The sequence below is a fragment of the Vipera berus genome (assembly GCF_964194415.1).
Source record: "Vipera berus genome assembly, chromosome: 6".
Classification (NCBI taxonomy): domain Eukaryota; kingdom Metazoa; phylum Chordata; class Lepidosauria; order Squamata; family Viperidae; genus Vipera; species Vipera berus.
In genome coordinates, this window is record NC_138208.1 from 45,977,969 (window position 1) to 46,005,521 (window position 27,553).

At 38.4% G+C, this 27,553-nt stretch overlaps 1 protein-coding gene across 1 annotated transcript in view; it reads left to right on the forward strand.

Moving 5' to 3' along the window:
* TRHDE (thyrotropin releasing hormone degrading enzyme) overlaps positions 1 to 27,553 on the forward strand; it is a gene marked incomplete at both ends in the record, with an annotated part of 263,817 nt that overhangs the window by 187,521 nt on the left and 48,743 nt on the right. The window contains 3 exon segments of the mRNA XM_081330257.1: positions 10,098 to 10,163; positions 13,127 to 13,305; positions 23,716 to 23,804. Of these exon segments, the coding sequence (XP_081186383.1) occupies positions 10,098 to 10,163; positions 13,127 to 13,305; positions 23,716 to 23,804 (334 nt within the window).

A 27,553-nucleotide genomic window follows, 5' to 3' on the forward strand; every position in this document is an offset into this window, starting at 1 on the left:
GATACCTGGTGCTTAAGAAGATTACGGACGACCGGGCCAAGGCAGCCGCCCTCCTCTGGCTCAGCGGGCCCGCCGTATATGATGCCGCTGTAGGAATCTTCAACCCTGAGCTGATCGCCACCATCTCCTACGCCGACCTGACCGAGGGGCTGAGCAAATACTTCATGCCCCTCAAGTCAGAACTCTTCTGGAGAGTAAATTTCGCCCAGAAACTACAGCTTCCTGACGAGCCAGCAAACGACTTCATAACCCGGGTCAGACACGCCGCACGACGGTGTCGGTTCCCGGACCTAGAAGACCGAATCCGGGACCAGATCGTCATAGGGCTCAAAGACGAACGGCTGAGGAAGAAGCTGATCGCCAAGCCAGAAATGTCAATGACCAATGTGGCGAGGGAAGTCATAGCATACGAGGACAGCCACGGTGACAACCGACGTCTACCTGACAGCGGGCCCAGTGGGTCCGTGCACCAGGAGGACGGCGGGTTCAGCGGTCCCGAAGATGACGACGTCTCTATGGACATCGATGCGGTACAGCGGCGGTTCGAAAAGATCAAGCTGCAACGCAACTACAGGGGGGGCCTGCCAACAATCAGAGGGGCACTAACTTCCAACCTAACAGGGCTAAGTGTGCCAGCTGCGGCGGAAGCCACCCGAGAGCAACGTGCCGGTTCCGCAGTGCCAAATGCCACGGGTGCGGGAAGACAGGTCACCTCAAAGCCGTGTGCTGCAGCCGGAGCCGAGAAAATCTACACGAACTGGAGGTTACAACCGCAGGTATGACCCTACACACACCCAGAGCCAGGCACAGTCCCAGAAACCTAGTGCTTAACGTAAGGGGAAGGGCGGAAAAATATACAGTCCACAGCACTCTTAAGCCCAAAATTAAGGTGGACGTCCTGATTCAGGGAATTCCCTGTGAGATGGAAGTGGACTCTGGGTCCTCCGTCTCACTCATTTCGTGGCAAACTTACAGGGACATTTGTAACCGAAGTAGAAAACGGCCCGCCCTTCGACCCACCAAACTCCGCCTAGCTGACTTCCAGAAAACGCCCATTAAACTCCGGGGAAAAGCTTCCGTTCCCGTGGAGTTCAAACAATTTAAAGGATCCCTCCCTATTCTTGTGACCCAAGAAAACAGAATCAGCCTGTTAGGTCTAGACTGGTTTGAGGCACTAGGGATAGCGTTGACAGGTGTCAACGCCATTCAGCTGTCAAAGTTAGAATCCGTCTGCCTTCAATTCGCGGACGTCTTTGACAGCTCGCTAGGGAAGTACACTGGACCGCCCGTATCACTTAAACTAAACCCGAATATAATGCCTATCAGGATCAAGGCAAGAAGAGTTCCCTTCGCCTTGAGGGAGAAAATAGAAGCTGAGCTAGACCGATTAACTACCTTAGGAGTCCTAGAACCTGTTGAAGGGGCGGAGTGGGAGACACCCATAGTGACCCCAGTTAAGCCAAATGGCCAAATTAGATTATGTGCCGATTATAAAGCGACCCTCAACCTCGCACTAAATGCACATGCCTACCCGGTCCCGGCTGTCAAAGACATCCTCGCGGCCATTAAGTCAGGCGCCATATTTGCCAAGTTGGACTTGGCGCAGGCGTATTTACAGCTGCCTGTCACCCCTGACACCGCTTTAGCTCAGACAATCGTCACCCACAAGGGAGCTTTTAAAATCAACCGCCTTCAATTCGGCATCTCTGCAGCCCCGGGGATCTTCCAGGAAATCATGGAAAAAACACTTAAAGGGATCCCCGGGGTCTGTCCATATTTCGACGACGTCCTAATTGCAGGGGAATCAGAAACAGACCTAGCTGACAAATTAACAAAGGTGCTCCTTAGGTTCAGGGAGGCTGGTCTCAAACTAAAACGGGACAAATGCTCCATCGGGGTGCCCTCAACAGAGTTCTTAGGGTTTAAAATAGACGCTAAAGGAATTCACCCCACTGAAACAAAAATAAAAGCTATTAAAACAGCACCAACTCCTAAAAATAAACAAGAACTTCAAGCCTTCCTAGGGTTAGTTAACTTTTATCATACCTTCCTGCCTCATAAAGCCTCCATTGCTGAACCTTTACATAGGCTATTAGACAAAGGCAAACCCTGGACTTGGTCATCCGAGCATGATAAAAGTTTTAATCTATTAAAAAACTTACTCTCCAGCAATACAACAGTAGCCCTGTATAACGAACAGCTGCCCTTATGTCTGGCTTGCGATGCCTCCCCCTATGGCATCGGAGCAGTCCTAAGCCACTTAACTAAAGATGGAAAACAGACACCTGTAGCGTTCTATTCCAGAACGCTGTCAAAACCTGAGCGAAATTACGCTCAGATTGACAAGGAGGCGTTAGCTATAGTAGCTAGCGTAAAAAAATTTCATGACTACCTATACGGCCGATCCTTTACCATCTTTACTGACCATAAACCCCTGTTAGGACTTTTTACAGTAAATAAACTAACACCACAAATATTATCTCCCCGCATCCTGAGATGGTCTACCTTCCTGTCAGCCTATTCATATAATTTAGAATACAAGCCAGGGAAATCCATGGGCCATGCTGATGGCCTTAGCAGGCTTCCCCAACCGATAGTCGGCCCAGACCCAGCACCAGCTGGAAGAATACTGGCTATCTCAGACCTGCCAGAATGCCCATTATCTGTTAAAGACATCTCTGCAGCCACTGCTGCAGACAAAATTTTAGGCAGAATCTTAGGCTTTGTCACGTCTGGCTGGCAATACACACCCCCAGACCCAGAATTCCAACCTTATATTTTAAAGCAAAAAGAATTATCCACCCATCAGGGACGTCTTTTATGGGGCAGCAGGGTAATCATACCCGACAAACACAGACTCAAGGTGTTAGAGAGCCTCCACGAAGGGCACCCTGGGACCGTCAAAATGAAGGCTCTAGCCAGGAGCTATGTCTGGTGGCCAGGATTGGATAAGCAGATTGAAACACATGTAGCCGGCTGCTATTCCTGCCAACTTGTTAGAGCCGCCCAGCCTCATGCTCCCATACACAGATGGGAAACTACAAAGACACCCTGGTCTCGTATCCATATAGATTATGCAGGTCCATTCCAGGGACAGTCATTCTTAATAGTCGTGGATAGCTATTCGAAATGGCTAGAGGTGGCACCAGTCGCTAGCACAACTTCATCTGCCACAATACAAGTTTTAAGAGGGTTACTCGCAACACATGGGCTTCCAGATGTTATAGTTTCCGATAACGGCCCCCAATTTACCTCCTACGAATTCCAGAATTTCACAACGGCGAACTCTATTAGACACACCACCACGGCTCCCTTTCACCCATCGTCGAACGGCTTGGCAGAGGTGATGGTGAAATCAACCAAAGAGGCACTGCGGAAAATTATCTCCGGGAATTGGCACCGAAGACTGGCTCAATTCCTTTTATCCCAACACACCACCCCATACACAACTACTGGGAAGTCCCCAGCGGAGCTCCGCTGGGGCAAAAGATTAACTACCAGACTAGACCGTCTACATCCTGACAGATCCTCTCCAGACCCAGAACCACCCCTGCAACATAGAGCTCTTAACACAGGGCAAGCTGTCTGGGCGAGGAATTACGGGGGGGGGCAACAAATGGACACAGGGGGTGGTCATTGAACAAACGGGCCCCCTATCATACATCATAGACATTGGACATAATATCCATATCCGCAGACACATCGACCAACTTCGGCGTCGCAGTCCTCAAAACATGGGGGAAAGGGGTAACGACGAAATGCTGACAGAAGCACCGCCGCAGAGTCCTGCACGCCAAAACTCCCCCGATCGGAGCATACCTCTTCAACACCCCGCCCCAAGTGACGCGGAACCTTCAGAGCCAGGCCCCCTGCCCCCTCAGCCAGAAGCCCCTGGGGAAAGGGAACAATCAACCGAGACAACCCCCCGACGCTCCGAAAGAATAAAAAGACCTCCCACCTACCTAAAAGACTTCGAATGGGGATACCCGAAAAAGAAACAGTTGGGGAAACATCAACTCAATCAGAGGGAGGGGTAAGGGGTGTTGTGTATTTACTCGTTGTTATATATTTACACAGTGTGTTATAATAGAAGTAATAGGGCTGAGGTAAAAACCGCGGCAGCTTTGACAGCTGTCAAAGCTGCCGGGCCGAACTGCGCAAGCGCCAACCGACTGACAGCTCAACACGCGCTACCGATGACAGCTCCGAGCTGTCAAACCCTGACGGCCCCGATTGGCGGAAACAAACGGCGCGGGAACGAACTCACCCCTGATTGGTCAAACTGCCGACAGCTGCCAGTATAAATAGATGTCATGTTCTTATGTTTGTTGCCTGGTTCAGAATAAAGAGTTAAACTGTTAACTCGCTGTCTCGCCTGCTTACTTGCTAAAGCAGGTACCATCAGTATGCTGATGACACCCAGCTTTTCATCTCAACTCCAAACAGCATCAGTGATGCCCTCGACGTGATGTCCCATTGCCTGGAAGCGGTCCGGGAATGGATGGGGAGGAACAGGCTTCAACTCAACCCGGACAAGACTGAATGGCTGTACATACCGGCATGCCAGGATACTCAGAACTTTCCATCCCTTAACATTGGGGATGAGCTATTACCCCCTGTTGATAGGGCCCGCAACCTGGGTGTCCTCCTAGACTCACAGCTATCCTTGGAAGATCACATAGGAGCTGTGACCAAGGGGGCCTTCACTCGGGTTCGACTGGTGCGCCAACTACGACCTTATCTGGACCTGGATGCCTTACGTACAGTCACCCATGCACTTGTGACCTCCCGCCTTGACTACTGTAACGCTCTCTACATGGGGCTGCCCTTGAGAGCCACTCGGAAGCTTCAACTGGTGCAGAGTACAGCTGCACGAACACTTTTGGGGGCCTCCCGATACTCCCATATCACACCTCTCCTCCGTGAGCTGCACTGGCTTCCGGTTGCCTTCCGAGTGAAATTCAAGGTGCTAACAATGACATACAAAGCCCTACATAGCATGGGTCCGGATTACCTACGGGAGCACCTTCTGCCAACGTCAACACCCCTCCGTCCTGTGCGCTCCCACAGAGAGGGCCTCCTCAGGGTGCCACCGCTCAAAGAATGCCGGCTGGTGGCCCCCAGGGGGAGGGCATTCTCAGTGGGTGCGCCAACCCTCTGGAACTGCTTGCCTACCGAAATCCGGATGGCCCCCGACCTTCGCACCTTCCGGCGCGACTTAAAAACTTACCTGTTCCAGCAGTCCGGCCTGGCCTGATAGCTCTTGGGGTTTCATTTGTTTTTTACTATTGTTTTTTACTATTGTTTAACTGTATACCTACCTTACTCTGTACACCGCCCCGAGTCCCTCGGGAGAAGGGCGGTATATAAAAACAAACAAACAAACAAACAAACAAATAAATAAATAAATAAATAAATAAATAAATAAATAAATATTAAGCTCAAGGCTTATTTCTGCATGTTTATGATTGTACTGTAACTTCTTTTAAAGGTGTACATCTTAGATACATTAGAAGAATAAATATTTAAAGATTTTTTAAAATGGAACTGTTGCAGATTTCTTTTATCTTATTTTTACACTAAATTAATCAAGAAACAGCTTCAAATAAATGTATAAATATATAACTATTAATATGATTATACACTATTAAATTTGAACTAAACCAACAGGAACTATTTTGAAAAGTTCCTTTCTTAGTGCTGATCACCTTTTATTTTGAGAACTGTTTTTGTTGTTGTGGGTCCATATTAAAGGCTACATTAAATTGTTGCTGCTATTTACAATTTCTGTAAATTGTAAGCATCTTCCTATATGAAAATGTGAAATATAATATAAAATATTTAAAACAATATAGAGCATTAAAAAGCATAGCAGAATACAGGGTAAAATAATTTATAAGTGATCATAATAAAAAGTACAGTACTTTTCTACATAATACCTGCTTGGATAAGTTAGGTTTTGAGAAATACATTAAGTTTCTTTGCTTATTTTTTCCTGCAACAAGACAATTGCTATGAAATGGTTGGGAAGAGGTATATAGTACATGCTGCTTTTTAAATATTCAACATTGCCCAGAAATACCTAGAGCAGGAGGTGGCATTCTTACAATTGTTAAGTTCTCAGCCTGCTTATTTTTGAAAGCAGAATGTGGAATGAGCCACCTAGCCCTAGAAACTATTAAATAGGAGAAAATCTTACATTGAATAGGGGTTTTTTGTATTGTGGTATAGTTCCATGCATCTATTTTTATATTATTTTTCCTTTGAACAGCTCATGTTTTTACTAAAATTGCAGATTTTGAAAGTTAAGAATCAAACATGTGGTTGATACATGTGTATTAACCCAATCTGAATTTCTAGTGCAAATTTTAAATAATATTCATTGCCTTGAAAGACAAAATGTTGGGTATGCTTCATACCTACTATTTTGTATAATAAGGAAGTATAAATCTAAAGTTCAAGAGTCTACCAGCACTAGTAATACACTAATCATGGAAGTAAATTGGCAGCACAGAACTTGCTTTGATTTTAAGACAGACCTTCATAAATCTCTGAGAGATATTATACTCTGTCCAGATTTGGTGGGAAAATTCATTTCTTTCCGATAGCAATATTTTCCCCCATAAATAATTACCTGACAGAGGAGGAGAATTGTTTGACATTTACCAAGAATAGGATATACTGTTGAAAACAAATGGATAAAAATGTAAAGAGCTGCAAACATGGCTGCTGAAATGTCTTTAAAGATCAGTTTAAGGATTAGCCGGTGCTTTGGAGGGATCACTTGCCCTAGGAATTCTCAATGGAGGCTGCAAAAAATTAAATTGTGTTGGAATGTTGTGATTCAAATGGCTTCTTTAACACTGTGACATCATAATTAACATTTCATCTCAAAATTTCAGCTCGCTATATAGGACCTAGTCCTTACCCAATGTATTTTTGAGATTTTTGAAACCTAAACAGGTTTCTATCTCTTTATCTTTCCAGGTTTCTATCTCTTTATCTTTCCTAATTTCCATAAAATTTTGTTTCAGAACAAGTCATAGTTCTGAGGCAGCATTGGTTTGTGCTTGTTGGTGAACCTTGGAAAAAATTGCACAGAATTGCAACTGTCCTGGTTCTTCTTAATGTCTTGGTATCTTTCAATGGTATTCTTCTGGACTGCTTACAAAGATTAGGAGTGGGAGGCATGGTATTTTTCTGGTTCTCCTCTTTTCTCTGAGATTGGATACAAACTGTGTTGATGGAGGGGCAGAAATCTGCTCCTATGACATATACCTCAAGCTTGAAACTCCCATCCCTCCTTTTTAGCAACTACAAAAGGTTGCAGAGTGTGGTCCAGTATAATTAATATGTTGATTATAACAAGTTATATATCTCAGCCCTTGCCCAGTCAGTTGAAGCTATCCTTATGTCTTGAATCTCTATGGTCTACAGGAGGATGAACAGGCTCAGCCCTGACAATACTGAGTAATTCCCTCTTTGGTGCTAAATAGGACTGTACTTTTCTCTTCAGAATTGGTGTACACAATTGGAAGTTGCACATTAACTTGGTTGCAGCTGACAACTGATATCTGAGCTTGTTGAATTCCACACATAGAACCTCTTTTCCTGTTTGTAACCCCTCTTCTTCAGCATACAGTGTGTATTATAAAATAAATTTGGTAAATGATTTATTATGGAATTGAGTTTAGATTCTGTCTCTACCAGGATCACATAGTCTTTTATCAACCACAGTTCTTAATGAAACAATGAACATTTATATGATATTTCAAATTTTTAAATTTAAAAATTTACTGTAAATTTAAAAAATTAAATTTTTAAAAAATATTTTTAAAATCCATCATGAGTATTCTTTTAATCAAACCCAGCATTATCAGCTTCCATGAGTTAGCAAAAGGTATATTACACAAGGGGTATGGCTGATTTTATGTAAGACCAACTCATCTAAATATTGTGGTATTATAATTTGATTTATTAAGTAACCAGTCCACTGCTTCAGATTATATCGATTATTTATCCAATTTCATGATTTGTTATTTTTAAACAAAGGGAAGGCCAGTATTATTAAGGAAAATATGTGCCATTTATTTTCATTATATTGTTAAAGCTGCATTGTACTTGTGACTCAAAGTCTCTACATTACTTTTCTATATGTGTTTTTATGGGTGTTGCTGCTTCTTACAAAATAGGATGGTATATTTAAAGCTAAAGCTGTCATAAGCATTTACAATTTGTATATCAATTTGTGTATATAATCACCTAATTACTGAAGCACCTACTTCACAACTTGCATAATACTGAACACAATATTATCAACACATTTTTTCCAGTTTTATTATTTTGCAGCACATGAAAGCTTGTCACCTACCATTTACCTGAAGTGATAACAGATTCAAAGGAATTCTATTTCCCATTTCATAATGCAATGCATTTTAATGGTTTTGATTTTATGCTAAAGTTATTACTGTGGATTTAATTTAGAATTCTATTTGTAGGGGATTGAACATGTGGCTTTCCAAATTATACTAAATTACAGTTCCTGGACTTTGGCATTCTGGCTGGAGCTTTGGGGAATTGCAGCCCAAGAACATCTGGAATATTAAATATTCTGCTCTATGCTACTCAAGAATATTAAATTAAATCATTCAGAACTAGTATATTGTTAGGTTATATTGGGAGGGAGAATTGAAGCTCCATAAAATAAATAGAGATTGATATCAGAATGATACTGCTACATAACATAGTTGTATAGTTTGAAGTGCACTGGGTTAATTTAATTTAATTTAATTTAATAACATTTATATACCGCCCTTCTCCCTGAGGACTCAGGGCGGTTCACAGGGCAGAATAAAATAGCGAATACAAACATTAAAATAAGATTAAACAAATTGCCCTAGTTAAAAACAATATAAATACAACACTAAAAACCCCCAGAAAAGTTAAAAAACGAAAAATAAAATAACCCCAACACTCCCCCTCAGGCTAGGCCGGCTTGTACAAACAGAAATGTCTTGAGATCGCGACGAAAGGAGCGAAGATCGGGCGCCATCCGGAGCTCAACCGGTAGCTGATTCCACAGCTCCGGAGCGCCCACAGAGAAGGATCTCCCCCTGGGGGCCACCAATCGGCATTCTCTGATCGGTGGCACCCTGAGGAGGCCCTCTCTGTGGGAACGCACAGGGCGCAGGGAGCTTGATGCCGGCAGCAGATGTTCCCTGAGGTACTCCGGCCCCATGCCATGGAGTGCTTTAAATACCGTTACCAGTACCTTGAATCTCAATCTGGGCTGTTTCTTAACATAAAGTAAATCTTCAATCTAAAATGTGTATAATGTAGTTTGATGGCATTCTTTAGTCTTTAATCCCAAAGGGAAACAATATACTTGTAACAGTACATTAGATTGGAAGTTTTGGTTTGAAAAAATAAGGGCAATGTTTAATAATAAATCTTGGTATTAACAGTGTCTGTATTTCTCAAAAGTAATCATAGAATGATCTGCTAAAATAATAAGTAATACTTACTTTTGGAACTGTTTCTGACTGTTGTAAGATTTGCTAGAAACAAAGATTAAAAAGTGTAAAGTAGATAAGAAATTAAAGTGGAAAATATATTTGAATGTAAGAAAATAAAAGTTCATTAGCAGGATTGAAGGACTTTTCTGGGCTGAGGACCATATTCAGCTTTGGCGCATATGAAATAGAGCTCAAACAAAACTAATTTTGTTTCATTGTTATCTTTAAAAATGAATATGTTAATATTACTCTCATATGTATTTAATAATTTTCCTTTTCTAATACATCAGAAATTATAGCTAAGTAACAACTGTTACAGATATCTGGGGGCTGCAGGTTTGCAAAGACCACAATGAGTCTGCATTGTCCATCCATGTATCTATGATTTATAGAATAAAAATTTGGAATGTTGATTATTGGTACTTTTATTACATACTGAAAACTAACTTTAAAATGTTCTAAATGTATATATACTAAGCATGGATATATAATATAAATATTATAAATGTATGTCTAAACTGGTATGGAAGTTATACAGCATATATTTATTTTTCATGTATTTATGTATGTATGTATTTTTAGGATTATTTAACAATTTACAAGTATGGCAATGCTGCAAGGGAGGACCTATGGAATACACTGTCAGAGGTATAACCATTAAACATATTTCATGGTCAAGTGTAATTTATTTTGAGGGCTAATGTTTATTACTTGGCTTTGGGGCTTATATATGTAAATACTGTATATTAAAAGTGATACACTGAAGAAAAGTTTTAAAAATGGTGCTTAAAAAGGCTTAAATATGGACCTCAAAATCTGTTCATCTTACTAGCACATTCCCTTACTCTTTGCCCTTAGAAGTAAAAAAAATTCAGGATGACTAAGCTATCATTGATTTTAAAAATTGTGATGTTCAGATATAGAACATGAAAAATAGTTCAATCTACAGGTTCAGTGTTCACAGAAGTGCACAATTAATTTGGCACTAATTGATAATATTGATAACATAGAGGCAGAAAGCAGTGTCACACAAGCTGCAGAAGCTCATAGAAACGTTTCTCTCCTAATTTCTCCTTCCTGAAATTTGCTTCTTGAAGTCTCCAACATTCTTGTGCAGATTTTAAATACATGTTGAGGATGTTGAAAGAGGGATTTGCTCTTCTGCTTGTCCTCTCCTGAAAGAAATTATTTTACTAGAATCAGCAAATTGGAATTTATCTAGAGCCTATAGCATATATTTTAACTGAAGTAAGATAAATTAGAAATGGAATCTGCATTAGAATCTATTGCAGCAAGAAACATCATGTCCTGTAGGATTATTTGGGGACTGCAAATCTCTAGCAAATGGACAGGATTCTCTGTGATCTAGTCCTTCTATTTGTGCATTGCACCCCAGTCCCATCGGGCAGATAAAAACAGCCAGGGAGGAGATTAAGAATATAGTCATGGAGAAAGGGGAAGTTTCAGCTCCTTGAGAGTGGGGTTGTTCTATTGATTTTTCAGGAAGCCATGCTATCATGTAGTGAAAATGAACAATTTCCATCCATTCTCCAATCTTGCCTTCTTGGGGAATTTTTTTTTATTTTTTTATTTTTATTTTAATCCCATTTATATCCCACCCTTCTCCGAAGACTCAGGGCAGCTTACAATCTAAGAAGCACAAATCAATGTGCTTAGCAATAGCCTTCATTCTATGTATATGCCTGCTTATTAGGGCTTTCGCCCCCCCCCCCCAAGCGGCATTATTACAAAGTCAGCTTATTGCCCCCAACAATCTGGGTCCTCATTTTACCTACCTCGGAAGGATGGAAGGCTGAGTCAACCTTGAGCCTGGTGGGATGTGAACCTGCACTAATTGCAGGCAGCTGGTGTTACTTAGGGAGACATTAGCCCACTGCTCCACCAAGGCTCTTATGGAGAATTATGGAGAAAATATAGTTATTGGAGAAAATTTATCAGTTGGATCTGGAATTCCAGGGCATGGGACAGAAACTGTATTGATCTCTTTCATGGAAGTCCTGTGGACTTGGAGGGAGCATTACCTTTGTTCTCTGAGATCTTTGATTTATTCCTGGTAAAATCTGCCCACCTAACTCAATTAGTCTAAGAACATATATTCAGAGTCCTACCTACTAGGAGATTTATCAGTTCTCTATAGGCATGTCTCAACTTCGTCTCTGAAGCTCTTGAGAAGTCCATGAAAATGCATAAAAATGTGGCTTTTACACAGTGCCTTTTAGGGCTGATTGTAAAGCCATCAATTTAAAAGTAGGTTTTATTTATTTTATTTACTATATTATTTTGCATGATAGAATTGTTGTGGTGGTGGTTTTTTAGTGAAGAACTGGCTAGAATTCAGTTGGACTGAGGCAAAGTATGAATTCCATAAAATAAATAAATTTATTCCTAATCCAAACTCTGGTGGGGTATAGGAAAGTCAACACAAAAAGAGACTGTTAACAATCATATATATATTTAAACAAAGCAAACAATAGAAATGTACTATACATGATAGGTGCCATTCAATCAAATTGAAGCAAAGAACAAATGCCTATTAGAACAAGGGCTATTGGTGGATTTGAAATACCTCTTCTATCCATATCTCCATTAATAGTGTCAAATACTATGGAAGAAATGGATGTGGGGGAAAAATAAGTTTCTAAGGTTTTGAGACCTTAAGAATTGACAGACAGAACTGAAAGTTAAAGGGAATGCTACAGTGTTACAGCCACAGCCAAGGAAACCCTAGTCCTGGTAATTTCCATACAGGCTTCTTCTGAGATTGCACACACAATAGGACCATACATAAAAATCATGGGTCCTCTATAGGGAAGTCACTTCTTTAAATAAGTGGCATTTTTGCTAACTATAATAATGTGGATCAACTTCAAACAGCAGAATTAACCAGGTACAGGAATTAGGAAAGTATTGTGAAATTATTATTTTGTAATAATTTGCTCTTTCAATAAAAGTCAACTGCTTTCACTGAACGTAAAGGTTGCATCAGCATTAACCTGCCTTGTTAAGATGATTTTACTTAGAGTTTTACACCTTAGTATAAATCTAAAGTGATGGCTAAAATTGTTAGTATTGCTATTCTGTTTTAATTTTCCATCTAAAGTTAATGTTGCAATTAAAATTAACAGCCATCAAGTAGAATTAGAGAAGGTATGTACTTCAGATATTGGTGAACTATAGTTTCTAACAGCCCCAGTCAGCATAGCCAATGACAAAGTAGCTGGGAATCAAAAGTAATTTAACAGCATCCGGAAGGACACAGACTCTCTACTTCTGTGATAAAGCAAGTGGAAAAATAACTTTCTTTCTATTATATTTTATGATTGGAATTCCTCAGATGGAATTCTATGCTGAATTGAGTGCTAACACATTGAACTTAGTGGAATGTATTTCTAAACTGTGATATCAGAATAGACAGTAGTGGTACTGTTACATAGAATTTAAACAAACATAATATATCTGCATAGATTAAAAAAACTTCATATAAAATTATGAATACATTAATGAATACCCCCTGAACCCTTTTACTAAAAGAGAGAACATGATAATATCATTTCAGAAAGGAGTTTTATATTTTTTTATTTGTTTTGAAGGCACTTAAGAAGATTGGGAAATTTGTGAATATCCAAGAAGTAATGGATCAGTGGACACTCCAGATGGGTTACCCTGTTATCACTATCAAGAGAAATGAAAATACAAACAATATTATAACAATCTCTCAAGATCATTTTGTTTATGACCTTGATAAAGATCCCAGTTTGAGAAACAACAGGTATTTACATTTTCTACATTTTACAATTGTTTTAGTACTACTGCTAGAGAAGGAGAAATATCTTCATGTGGTTAAATAAAGATTTGTGACTATTGCAGTGACACCACAGTATGCCTTTGCTATTTTTAAAGAACATTATTTATAAGCATTATCTTAAAATATTGAAATAGTATTGTCAGAATCGACACATTTAGAAAGTTGCAGATAGAGACTTAAATTTATATCTGGAAATTTTCGATAATAGGTAGTTTAAATGTATTCAGTCATCTTTATGTTTTTTTTTACATCAGTGGGCTTTCACTGGGGAAGAATAATTAAATACTAAATCAGAAAAGGAAATCCTTCTTACATTTAATTTAGCAGAGGTATATAATTTATAAACAACTCCAAATCCACTAATAGGGTGACTTAATTATGAGAAACCTTATATGTTAATATGGTACACATAAATGTGGAAGTCTATAGAAATTAATAGAACTATCTTGTCTAATGCAGATGGCATCATCTGCATGAACATTAATAGCAACTGGGGGAAGGCACTGAGATCGCAGGGGCAAAGTATGCTTAAAACTTTCCTTCCCATCTGCTACTGTCTCAATCTGTTTACTTCCCTCATTGTTTTTTTAAATGTGTATTTAATTACTTATACTGGAACTTAATGAATCATGGAATTCAAATTTCCAAGGAATTGTATTGTATTTTATAATTTTGCCAGAACTGTAGAACTCTATGAATACAGCAGTAGTGCATTCATTCAATTCAATACATAAGCTTGGAAGTAGATCATGAGTGGGAAAGGAAGGAAAGGTAGGAAGATAATAGGCAGAAGGAATCCTCAACCTTTAATCTCCATTCCACTTTTTGTATGAATTGCATAAGGAAGCAATTCAACATTCACTACTTTAACAAAACCTTAATACCTTGATGACCGGAGTAGCTGGTACAGCAATTTTGATCTTTCTATTAAGGCTATTTGCATACCTACCAGTATTAATTACTGTACTAAATAACTACTAGAAGAGCAATTGTTTTCTTGCTTGTAGTAAGGTAAGGGATTGCCCCAGAAATTGCTGTTTAAATTCAAGATGTAAAATTGCTATATACATACAGATATGTATAACAACATGAGTGATTTTTCCCCAAGATTAGAACAAAAGGGACGCAGTGGCTCGGTGGGTTAGGACGCCGAGCTTGTCGATCAGAAGGTTGGCAGTTTGGTGGGTCGAATCTTGAGTGCCGTGTAGCAGAGTGAGCGCCTGTTACTCATCAAAGCTTCTGCCAACCTAGCAGTTCGAAAGCACATAAAAATGCAAGTAGAAAAATAGGGACCACTACAGTGGGTAGGTAACAGCATTCCGTGTGCCTTTGGCATCCAGTCATGCCGGCCACATGACCACGGAAACATCCTCGGACAAGCGCTGGCTCTTTGGCTTTGAAATGGAGATGAGGCCCGGCCCCTAGAGTCAGAAACGACTAGCATGCATGTGCGGGGGAACCTTTACCGTTACCTTTTTATAAAAACATGAGTGATTTTTTCCCCAAGATTAGAACAAAGAGGAAACCAAAGTGATTATGCAAGGACTTTCCTCTGTGTGAGCCATTTTTCCATGTACATTTCCATCATTTGCTATCCATTTTACTAATTCCCTTGTAATGAAACAAAATGGGGCTGTCATTAGCTGTTTCCATTTCTTTCCACAAGTACATATGTTCTGATACCTATGTTGTTAGCATGATAGTGACAATGCTACTTCATTTATTTTATTTAACACTGTTATTTGGTTAGTCACAGCACCATTTCATGCAAGAAAGAGTTGGTAGATATTCTTAAATGATTGGCATAAGAAAACTCCAAACTACTGGGCTATACCTGCTATGAATTTTGATTTTGTGAAAAATGAACCAATTAATCACTGCCAATCTTCCCATGTTTTAAAAGGCCATTCCCAATATCAGTCCTGACTATTTCCCCCCCTAATTCTAATATATTAAACTTATATGCTGTCCAGCTCTTGATGACCCTAGGTGGCTTGTTTAAATTTAACAGAGAAATCTAATGCAATTAAAAATAAATGTTCCGTGTTTTACCCATGCCCTTTTATTTTCATAAATATACAGAATGTTAGAGATGAATGTAAAACAGGAAATGGAATAGGACTAAAAAAATAATTTCAAAACATTCATTTGCAATCATTATTGCTTAGAGTAGTGGGTATGAACAAATTTAAATTAAATAGGATATAATTTTGGGACCTATTTCTAAAATGCAACACTCATTGCCCAATTTCAACACAAAGTAATTTTGAAACCTATAATTTTCTGAGCTTTTCTTCACCAATAATTTGGGGCAGCATAGATGTTGCTACATTAATAAACAGAAATACTAGTGATAATAATCCGTTGTCCTGACTCTCTTTGCAATCTAGTGTACTTTGATATTATTAGATGTTTTGTGGAATTAAAAAAAGGCAGGATAATATTGCCAAAATTGTCTTGGGTGGAACAAGGCCATCCCAGAGGACAGCAACCATAATTGGAGTTTCTGGGACTTCCGGTCTTGCATCTTAGCGACATGGCTGAGGGATTGCGGGACTCCGCACCCCATGGCTGGTTTCGCCAGGGGACCCTAAATGGGTCAAAAGTAGTCCTGGAGAGGTGACAAAGAAGGAGGGGCCTCCTGCTGATTTTGGAATGATGGAGGTCAATCTGTTTGATCTGGGGGAAACCCTCCAACCCGACAGGAGAAAGGCTAGTCACACCTTGCGGACTTAGCCCAAGCTACCCGCAGCCGAAGTCCAAAAGAACAAACCAGAACAACGGTGAGCAGCGTGCTTGGAACTGGGTGAGAATATAGATCTTCTCTCTCCTATTTTGTAACTGATTTCCTGGAAAAGATCCCCAACAAGCAAAGAATCCTCAGAAAGTGAGAAGGGAGGGGACTACACCCTCACCCTTCCATAGATGGAAGTGGGATAGAAATATATTGAAATGAAATTAATACTACTACAGTCTGGATAAATCTGAAAATTATGAAAACTGTTAAGATTCCACAACTGAAAGAGTACTGATGAAATTATAAGAAAATAATTCTTTGTCTTAAAAGTTGGAAAATGAATAGCTACTGACATCTAGTGGAGGATTAGAACATAAAACTACAGCTGCATTGACTCAGAAATTGGCAAGATGCCCAGAAATAGAGAAAAACTTGTTCCTTTGAACCTCAAAGACTTTTAGCCAAATAAAGAACAGCTGGGAACAGAGAAAAGAAAATACACTGGGCCGTCTACTACAGAGTGAGAACCACATTTGTTTAAAAATGGTTGACCTTCTGGGATTATAAATACTTACTGAGCTATGATCTCTAAGCTGAAGAATTGTTTGAGAAAGAAAAACCTTGACTTTTGGCTAATCTTCTAGGAAGGAATTTACTGAAAAGCTCTTAGGTGGCTAAACATTCTGGACTTCAGTTTTGGCTGCTTGATAATTGTAAGACCCCTGAACAGAAGAACTGTTATAAAATACTGCTTTCGATGGTGCTTTGACAATTGGAAACACATTGGATTACAAAAACCATACATAAAGATAACTATATAAGATTTGATTGTTTGGATTTTAAGATTGGCTGCTTTTATGAGGCTAATCATAGAGACTATGGTATTGGTGAAAGACTGGAGGGGGGAGACAAAATGGATGTTGCATACCTATCTAAAAGTGACAGGAAATCACACCTAATATTCCCTTCTAAAGGCCCCAGCCTAGAACATCAGAGATCTTCAGGAGTAACACTACAAGACAAGGCAAATATTTTCCAGGAGGAAATGTATGCAGTACTGTGCCGGATTCAAATGACAATTGTTTCAAACCATGATGAGATCAAAAACAACTTCGATGACATAAATGAGCACATCTTCAACCTAAATTTACAAGTAAAAAACTCTCAGAAAATGACAATAATGAACAAACAAATCAGATAACAGAACATAAACCAGAGGGAAATATCCCAAATAGGAAAGCTATAAATGAAGAGAACTATGGCTTAATACAAACAAAAGAAAATTGCCACAACAATGAAAATGGAAAAGATACTTTATCTTTCAGGACTTCAAAACAAATTTGAGGTTAAGAAAGAAGATCCAACAAAATGGATTATAGAGTTGCCAGGAGAATCATTAGAGTTTGGGAGACAAAAACCATACATCCCACTTAACTTGTCTTTCCCATTCCCAACAACACTCACAAAAATACAGGAAGCAAGAACATACTGACTCAGAAAGCTACTTGGCAAAAGAAGAAGGCTAGAGTTAGATTCAAGAGATTTGATTCAACTTACCAGATGGAGTACTATATGATTAAATGCTTGTTTGAATATGGTTAAAAGAACAGATTTATTTTGGAGATAAAGGGGCCCTGTAGTAAGTGGGATAAGATATATAAGTAGCATAGTACTCTTTATAATATATGAAATGTAAAAATATTGGGATAGTATATGTGAATGAAAAGTTTGGATATTTAAAGGTAATTAATTATGAGAAAATTACGACTGATAAGAATGGTTTGAATACTGAGGGGAAAACAAGCTTACATGATAATCTTGAAAACAGGACACATAGTGACTTATTAAGATGACTTTTACAGATACAATTGAAATATAAGGCCATCAAAAAAGATGTTATATGTTAATGTTATTGTTATTTGTACAAATACAAGAAAAATGTTTATATCCAGCTTTGTATGTATTGAAAGTATTACGAATTATATCTGTTTAATATTGACAAAGGAGAATAGTACTGGAAGAAGAGAAGATCAAGGAACTATATCATTAATTAATATATTGATTATGGAATTATAGAAAATAATTATTATTGATTGTTTTTAAATATATGAACCCAGACAACATGCTGTTTATTAATCACTAAAGATTGCTATTGCAAAAAATCAATAAAATATATTAAAAAACAAAAAAAAAACAAACCCACTGAGCCACCGCGTCCCTAAACACAGCATAAAATACAATAATAACAATACAAAACTAAAAACCACAGAGTTAAATGCAAAAGAGCCTTGGTGGAGCAGTGGGTTAATGCCTCCTTAAGTAACACCAGCTGCCTGCAATTAGTGCAGGTTCACATCCCAACAGGCTCAAGGTTGACTCAGCCTTCCATCCTTCCAAGGTAGGTAAAATGAGGACCCAGATTGTTGGGGGCAATAAGCTGACTTTGTAAAAATGCCGCTTGGGGGGGGGCTGAAAGCCCTAATAGCAGGCATATACATAGAATGAAGGCTATTGCTAAGCACATTTGATTTGTGCTTTAGATTGTAAGCCGCCCTGAGTCTTTGGAGAAGGGCGGGATATAAATGGGATAAAACAAAACAAAACAAAACAAAAATTGGAGTTTCTGGGAAAATCCACAAATCTAAGCAATTAATGAGCACAAATTATTAAATCTAACAAATATATAGATAATAATTTAAATACCTACTGGTTATGTAATACTTTTTCTATTCTATTTTGTCTGTAGTATCTGTTAGTCAGATGTATTAACTACTATTCAGAGCAAATTTAATTTCAGATTTTATTAACATTTATTTTTTTAAAATGTGCATGCCTGTCCACTTGACACATGACTCTGGTTGGCTACCAGACAATTTATAAACCCATAGATAAAAAGTATTTTAAAACAGCACATTGCATTCAGAATGGCTCAGACACATGCAATCACAATATCATTATGGGCTCATCCAACAACTTGGCCCACTGCCCAGGGAAGATTAATGGATCCTTACCAATTATAATTTTATTATTGGAAAATATTTTGCCTCTAAGATGTCCAAAGTTTACAGCTGTTCAAAGAAGAATTAGCTTTCCATTTGCCAAGACAAACCAAATATTATTTATTTACTTAAATGTATTATAGCCGCAAACCCCCTCAGACTGTAGGTGGTTTACGAATACAAAAACAATAAAAGCAGATAAAAAATACAACATCACAGGCATTCTGAACTCAAACAAACATGACAAACCAGGTTTGCCCTACCAACACATTACAATAACTCTTAAGGACAGTTTAGGACCCCAGAAGGGAACATACCACCCCTATCTCTAGGGAGATGTTGTTCCAGAGGATAGGGGTCACAATAGAGAAGGCAAGCTTCCTTGGTCCCATAAGGTGACATCATGTAATAGAAAAAACCTGGAGCATTCCCACTCTGCCAAGCCCACATACTGGCCAGGCAGAAATAGTTGGAGATCAGTGGTCCCTGAGCTATAAAGGGCTTTATAGATAAGAGTATTTTGAATTGCACCTGGAAGCTAATTGGCAAACACCAATGTAACAGTAGTGACAGATGGGCTTACCACAACCCTGTTACTATTGTTTGCAGTGCTGCATTTTGTACCAGCTATGCTTTCAGATGATCTTCAAGAGCAACCTCTCATACAGCACATTGCAATACTGTACGCTAGTTGTGAGGTGACAAGAGGATGAGTAACTGTTTGAAGGGCTCTGTCTGAAATATCAGTCGCTTGTTTCAGTCCATCATTGCAGAAGGAATGATGGCACCATAGAAAAAGTATTTGCTTTTGTACAAATATTTGCTTGTTTATCATACACCATAATTCTATAATTCTGAGCACCAAGCTCAGACAGCAACCCAGGCCCCCTCATTTCAACTCTGAGCTACAGATATTTTCCTTTATTAATTCTATGGTTCTTGTAGTCAGAATTGGGAGTCAGTAGTAAATCATAACTGAATTTCTTACCTCTTTGAACCCAGGAGCTAATGACTCAATATCATTAGAGTTGTCAAAATCAGCAAGGGCACCTATACATAATAGATGTCAGTGTTTGCAGAGGTACCCAGTGCCACTATTTATTCATATTTGGCCATTGGCAAAATGTTTGTAACTAGAATAAATATAGAAAACATTTGTCTTAAGTCTAAACAAATCATGTACACACCATACGAATGTTAATATAATTGCAACTGAAGTAGAGTGACCACATGGAATGAAAGCCTCACTGTTACATTGGGTTCCTTTCCCCATTTATGTCACTATTTACTAGGTCATGGGAATGGACAGGTTGATATCCTTTTATATGACATATACATGCAGACCAGACATAAATCCCAAAGTATAAAATGGAATGCTTTGTCTATTTTCATACTATTTTATTGGGTCTGTTGTATTATGTTACGATTGTAAATTATTTATAAATTCAGGGATACATAGTATTGTAAGAATGACAATTCTGTTTTTTTAATAATTGTTTTTTGAAGAGCCTTGAAATAATCCTATTCTAAAATATACTGTTCTAATCATGTTTGTTTTCTGTCATCGGAGTATTGCCTAGATGCAACAGCCTGATTTATTTTTAGAAGGAATAGAAGGAAGTAAACAATAAGGATTGCAAATAACTATGTGAATGTCAGGTTTAGTAATTATGCCTGTGTTTTTAATGTATATTTTCAAGCCACTTTACTAATATAGTTATAATCAGCTATAAGCCATATCTTCTGATTCACACATTACAAAAATGCATATTTATAGCGATTTCTTTAGCCATTTCTTAAAAAATTATCAAAAATGCATGTTGAGAATTCTGCCAAAGCCAGTTCGAAGGATTGGCCCAGATAGAGAATTTCTATAATATTCATCTCAGAAAATAAGATGTTACATGTGTGCATCAGTACTTATCAGTAAATGCCATACCAAGATAATCTTTTTATAAAATAATTTACTTTCCAGCTATAACATTCATTATTTTTCTTTGTTTAATAGCAATTAATTTTGAAGTTGATTCTGGATCACATGAAATGAATTGGTTATTACATTAACTGACATTTCCACAGGAATATTTTGAAATAATTATGTAAATTTTGAAGAAGCATTATTTTAAATCCAGCTCTTCTATCCAGCATACTGAATACACTTTTATAATTGCTAAATAATCTTTATAGTTGCTCAAATCAGCTATCTCCTCTAGCAAAGGCCTAATCACTGACACAGTTGCATTCTATATAAAAAATCACTATACCTCTACAGAAATGCATAAAACCAAGGATAAAAGCCTCCTTGAATGCATATGAATTAATATAAAAGGAAAAAAGAATGACATTGCCATAGGTGTATCCTACAGGCCACCCAACCATACAGAAAAAATAGATGAATTTTTTGCTAATCAGTTAACTAATGTATGTAGGAAATACATCACAGTAGTAATGGAGAACTTTAATCACACGGACATCAATTGGGAGACAAATTCTGCATCAAATGGGATATCAAACATGTTCCTGATGAGCCTAGATGACAATTTTGTCATCTAAAAGGCAGAGGAAGGTACTAGAGAATCAGCTATGTGACTTCATTCTTATTATAGAAATATAATAAGAAATTATAGAAATGATAATAAATTAAATTAAATTAAATTAACAGAGAAGAAATGATAGAGGGACTGAAGTTGCAGGAACTTTGGGCAAGAGTGACCATGTCTTATTGGAATTCAATATAATGCAGATATAAAGCAATAGGACAAAATCAAGCTAATGTCTTAGACTTTAAAAGAGCTGATTTCAAGAAACTTTGATTTTGGGAAGGATTCTATGGATGAAAATCTTAAAGGGGAAAATAACTCAAGAAGCTTTGGAAATTCTGAAAAATATGATTATAAAAGCCCAATCTAGCACAATGCCACTGAAAAAGAAAAATAAGAAATCAAAGAAGAAATTGTCATGGCTACATAAAGAATTATTTCATACACTGAAAGACAAAAACAACAAGTAAAAGAAAAAAATGGAAAGAGGGATATAACCAAGGCAGAATATCAGCATATAACTCAAACCTGCAAAGATCAAGTCAGGAAGGCTAAGGCTCAGAATGAACTAAGACTTGCAACAAAAATCAAAAATAATAAAACAAATTTCTTTCAGCATATAAAAAACAAGAAAAAAGTGAAGGAAACAATTGGTCAACTAATGGGAGAAGATGGGCAGCAGGAAGAAGGCAGAGCTGCCTGATTCATTATTTGCATCTGTCTTCACGCAAAAAGAAAAAATAGCCAAACCTATCAAAAACAGAATCATAAAAGACAGATTTGCAAAACAGGCAAGAAAATGATAAGACAATACCTGTCTGCCCTAGTTGAGTTCAAATCACCAGGACCAGATGGATTATATCCCAGAGTTCTGAAGGAGCTGGAACCACTGAGCCATATCTTTCAAAGATCCCGGAGCACCAGGGAAATAGCAGAGGACTGGAAAAGAACTGACATGATTCGTATCTTCAAAAAAAGTTAGTAACATAGTTAAATGAATCTGGCTTCCCCTTCGAGTTTACTTGTCAGAAGGTCACAAAAGGTGATCACATGGCCTTGGGATCCAGCAATGGTCATAAATACGAACCAGTTGCCAAGCATCTAAATTTTGATCACATGATCATGGGGCTGTTGCAAAGGTCGTAACTCTGAAAAATGGTCATAAGTCACTTTTTTCAGTGCTGTTGTAGATAAGATAAGATAAGATAAGATAAGATAAGATAAGATAAGATAAGATAAGATAAGATAAGATAAGATAAGATAAGATAAGATAATTTTAATTGTCATTTTTTTAATGTGGGCACAATGGCACACATCAAAAATGAAATTTAGTTGCCCGCTTTCAAAGTGAAACACATACATGATACACACCTAAATCATACTATAAACAACATATGTATAGACCCACACCCCCACATATACATAGCAATAAAATATTAAATACTGTCCATCTTGAATCTATAATGGAAGGAGGAATCCTGAGAGTTCACAAGGTTAATGCTGTATGGAATGAAACTATGGTTGAATCTGGATGTTCTGCTACGGATACCATGAAGCCTCCTCCCAGAAGGTAACAAGGAAAACAGGTTGTGAAGAGGATGAGTAGTAACTTTGAACAATCACTTCATGAATAGTTGCAAGTCAAGGACTACCTGTACTGATATATGAGTAATTATAGAGGGATTTTGACAGGATGTTTTTAATGATAGCATTATGAAAAAGGCATAGTGTTACTGAAACCAAAAAAATACACTATTGCCAAAGCCTGTTCTCTTCAAATTATACTTTGTCATGGGGGCAGAGCTGTTATTTTGGTTGCTGTCTTTTCTGTTTTGTTATTTTATCTAATCAGAAAATATCATGCAATGATAGTACATTTTGTTTTAAAAAAGGAAAATGTAGTTTTTGACAGATGACTGACTGACTTCTTTGTTGCCATTCACAAATTGATTTTAGAAACAAAGTAACATGTTAGAATCAAAATATTTGCTCCCTTATTGTACATGTTTGATTCCTTTGATATTATCCCTGATTGCTGTTAAGTGAGAAGAATCATTTCAGTATTTTTATTCTTAGAATCCACTCCTTTGTCTTGCAGCTACTTGTGGCAGATACCATTAACAATTGCAGTAGGAAATACAAGCCACATCTCATCAGAGGCAATTATATGGGTATCTAACAAATCAGGTAAATGAAAACTTTCCTCCCAGTTGAATCTCATAATGCATTCATGTGTTTTTATGAACTCTTTCTTCATCTTAGAAGAACTATTTCTGGATTTTAGAAAAATGATTAGCATTGCTAAACATAGATTTTGTTTTGGAAAAATGTGTTGTAAAAAATGAATCTCAAGATTTTTTTTCCCCATAATAAAAATTGGAAAAATGAGAATATTATGAAATATCTATTTTTTAACACAAGATTGGGAGTATTTATTTGTTTACATATATTCAATCATTGTGATAAATTTATAAAAATATATCTAGTTTATAACTAACCCAAGAAAATTATAAAGAAATTATGATTCTACTGTAAGTCCTTTGCTGATGTTAGCAGAAAGGGTTTCTTTTAGTCTTGTTTTTTTAAGCTTCTGCCACCACCATTTTTTTTAGTTCCCTCCCCCCCCATACAATTCTAGTAGAAATTACTTCCAAGTCACTTGGAGTCTCAGTAAACTGCTTTCGAATTGGAGCGAAGTAGACAGGAAACTTATCTAGCAAGGGCTGTATGCTGTTTCTCTTAGGTGTTTTTCTCACTTATTCTCCTAAGCATGCAGTAGATCATTTCTGAATTGGCACAGTCTGCTTGAATGGCAAGACATAAAAAAGGAAAGAAGTCCTTGCCCTACCTGTGAAAAGAAGACAAAATGAACCTATATCATAGAGAAATTATTATAATATTGTTCTTTGCTGTGATTATATGAAAGCAATCAAAAACTTGTGGCTTTCTTTCCCTTTTGTTCTTTAACAGTTGTAAGATCTTAGAACATGGTGCTTGGGAAAGGTACATATACTGTAGAGTATTTGTTCTTTTAAATAAGCATAATTACATAAGGAAAAGTTTTGGCATTAGACATAGTTGGTGTCAGGTTTCCGACATATGAGATTTTCAAGTGACTCTGAGGCATTGTTTACCTTAAAACTTCTTTATTAGCCCAATACTCCAGCAAATGCTTGCTCGAAGGAAGCTGGAATCTGAAATCTCTGCCCCCTTGCACAATATATTAAATACAATTCTCCACCTTTCTATTTTTGTCATTAGTCACATTCTCCAATTAATTTAAAGAATTAGTTTCTCTTCTGTTAGACCACCTGCCAAGTTCTTATCTTCTTTAATTTCAAACGGCCTTGAGGTACAATCTTCCTCCTCCCTCCTCCCAGCCTTAACCTTATCTCTGAAAGCAACACACAAGTTTAACATATGAAATAGCTGCTTCTTCATCTCTTGTCAAGCAAGAGCATTCAATGTTAGCAGTGTTGATATCCGGCCCCCCTTACAAAAAGGACATATCCTGTAATGTAAACAAAACACAAATTAGGAGATGGTTTTTGGTTTGTTGGGGTGTTTCTCATAAAACCTTTTGATAAGCCTGTCAGCTTTCACATCACTAGATTTCACCCAAATGGCTTCAGACAATGGGTACGCCTTCCATTGTACTACGTACTGCAATTTTCCCTTAAAAATTCTAGAGTCAAAAATATGTTTCACTTCATAATGGGTCTGACACGCTAGTACTAGGGGTCCAGGTGCCTTTTTAGAGGGAGGTCTTAAAGTGGAGGCCCGAAAAAGTTTTAGTAAGTTGCAATGGAAAACCAGGTGAATTTTCCCCAAATATCTGGGGAGTTTCAATTCCACTGTGACTGGGTTAATGATTCTCACAATGGGGAAAGGCCCCAAGAATTTTGGTCCTAACTTCTTATTGAATAGTTTAAGGCATAAGTATTTAGTCGACAAATAAACCTTTTCCCCAACTTGGAATGTTCTTTGGGGAGCTCTCTTTTTGTCAGCTTGCTTTTTATAGGTCTCAAAAGTCTTCTTTAAGGCCACCTTTGTATTTTCCCAAACTTCTTCCCAACCCCTCACCCAATGATCAAGAGTCTGGGAAGTGGAGGGTAACTTGGTGGAGCAGTGGGCTAATGCCTCCTTAAGTAACACCAGCTGTCTGCAATTGGTGCAGGTTCACATCCCACCAGGCTCAAGGTTGACTCAGCCTTCCATCCTTCCGAGGTAGGTAAAATGAGGACCCAGATTGTTGGGGGCAATAAGCTGACTTTGTAATAATGCCGCTGGGGGGTGGGCGAAAGCCCTAATAAGCAGGCATATACATAGAATGAAGGCTATTGCTAAGCACATTGATTTGTGCTTTAAATTGTAAGCTGCCCTGAGTCTTTGGAGAAGGGCGGGATATAAATGGGATTAAAAAAAAATACTGAGGGTTTTCTGGTATGGGGTTGAATTCTTTCCCTGTGGCTACAAGGAAAGGAGTGTAGCCAGTGCTGCTATGTACTGAATTATTGTAAGCCACCTTTGCGAAAGGGAGGAGGTCAGTCCAGTTTGTTTGTTAGTAAGAGACATAGCATCTAAGTTATTGTTCCACCATTTTGTTGGCAGATTCTGTGGCTCCATTAGTAGCCGGGTGAAAAGCAGTTGATAGGCCTTGAGATGATCCAATTAATTTAAGAAAGTTTCTCCAAAATTTTGCTGTGAACTTCACCCTTCTGTCTGAAATTATTTGCTTAGGGACACCATGTAGTCAGTAGTTATGTTTTAGGTACAACTTAGTCAGGCGTTGAGCCGATGGAAGTCCTTTGCAGGTGATAAAATGAGCCTGTTTTTAAAATAGGTCTATCACAGTCCAAATGACAGTATTTCCTCTAGTGTTAGGTAGGTCTACTATAAAGTCCATAACTATTTCTTCCCATGGTTGAGAAGGTTCGTCCACTGGTTGCAGTAACCCAGGGGTCTTTCCTGGGATTCTTTTCATGGTGGCACATACAGTACAGCTTTTGACATAGTTTTCTATGTATCATTTTAGTCCTGGCCACCAAAATTGCTGGCAAGTGAGATGTAGAGTTTTTAGATATCCGAAATGTCCAGCCTGTTTGACATCATAGCTGTGTTTGAGGGCATTAAGACGAAGAGCTTCAGGCAAGTACAATTTTCCCCCCTTGTAAGCCAGACCATCCCTGCATGTTAGGGATGTCTGATTGTCTTTAAACTATTGATCAGTGAGGAGTTCTCGCTTTATTTTCTTTACCCCGGGGTCATCAGGATTAGGGGTCCTGTGAGGTGTGATAATTGCCTTGTGAACTTCTTCACATTCACTTTTGTACTGTGGCAATCGGGAGAGTGCATCAGCTAGGAAGTTTTTTCTTCCAGGTATGTACTTTAGAGTAAAGTTAAAATGGTTGAAGTACTGTGCCCATCGTACTTGTTTTGGGGACAATTTGCGGGGAGTTTTTAGTGCCTCTAAATTTTTGTGATCTGTCCTTACTTCAAAAAGCACCTTGCTCCCTTCTAAGTAGTGCCGCCAGTTTAATAGCCCCCACCTAATAGTGAAGGCCTCCTTCTCCCAGACTGTCCATCTCCTCTCGCTTTCAGTAAATTTCTTAGAGGTGTAAGCACAAGGTTGCAGGACCCCACTTTTATTCTTTTGCAATAACACTGCTCTGACTGCCACATCGCTGGCGTCTGCCTGAATTATGAAGGGCTCCCCTGGGCAGGGGTGCTTTAGGACTAGTTCAGCCGCAAATAGTCTTTTTAAATTCTCAAAAGCTTTCTGACAACTCATAGTCCATGCTAGTGGTTGGCCAGGTCATGGTTTTCCCCCTTCTTTCCCCGTTTTGAGTAGTTCTGTAAGAGGTAGAGCAATCTTGGCAAAAGAGGGGATAAATTGACGGTAGAAGTTGGCAAGCCCTAAGAAGCTCTGGAGCTGT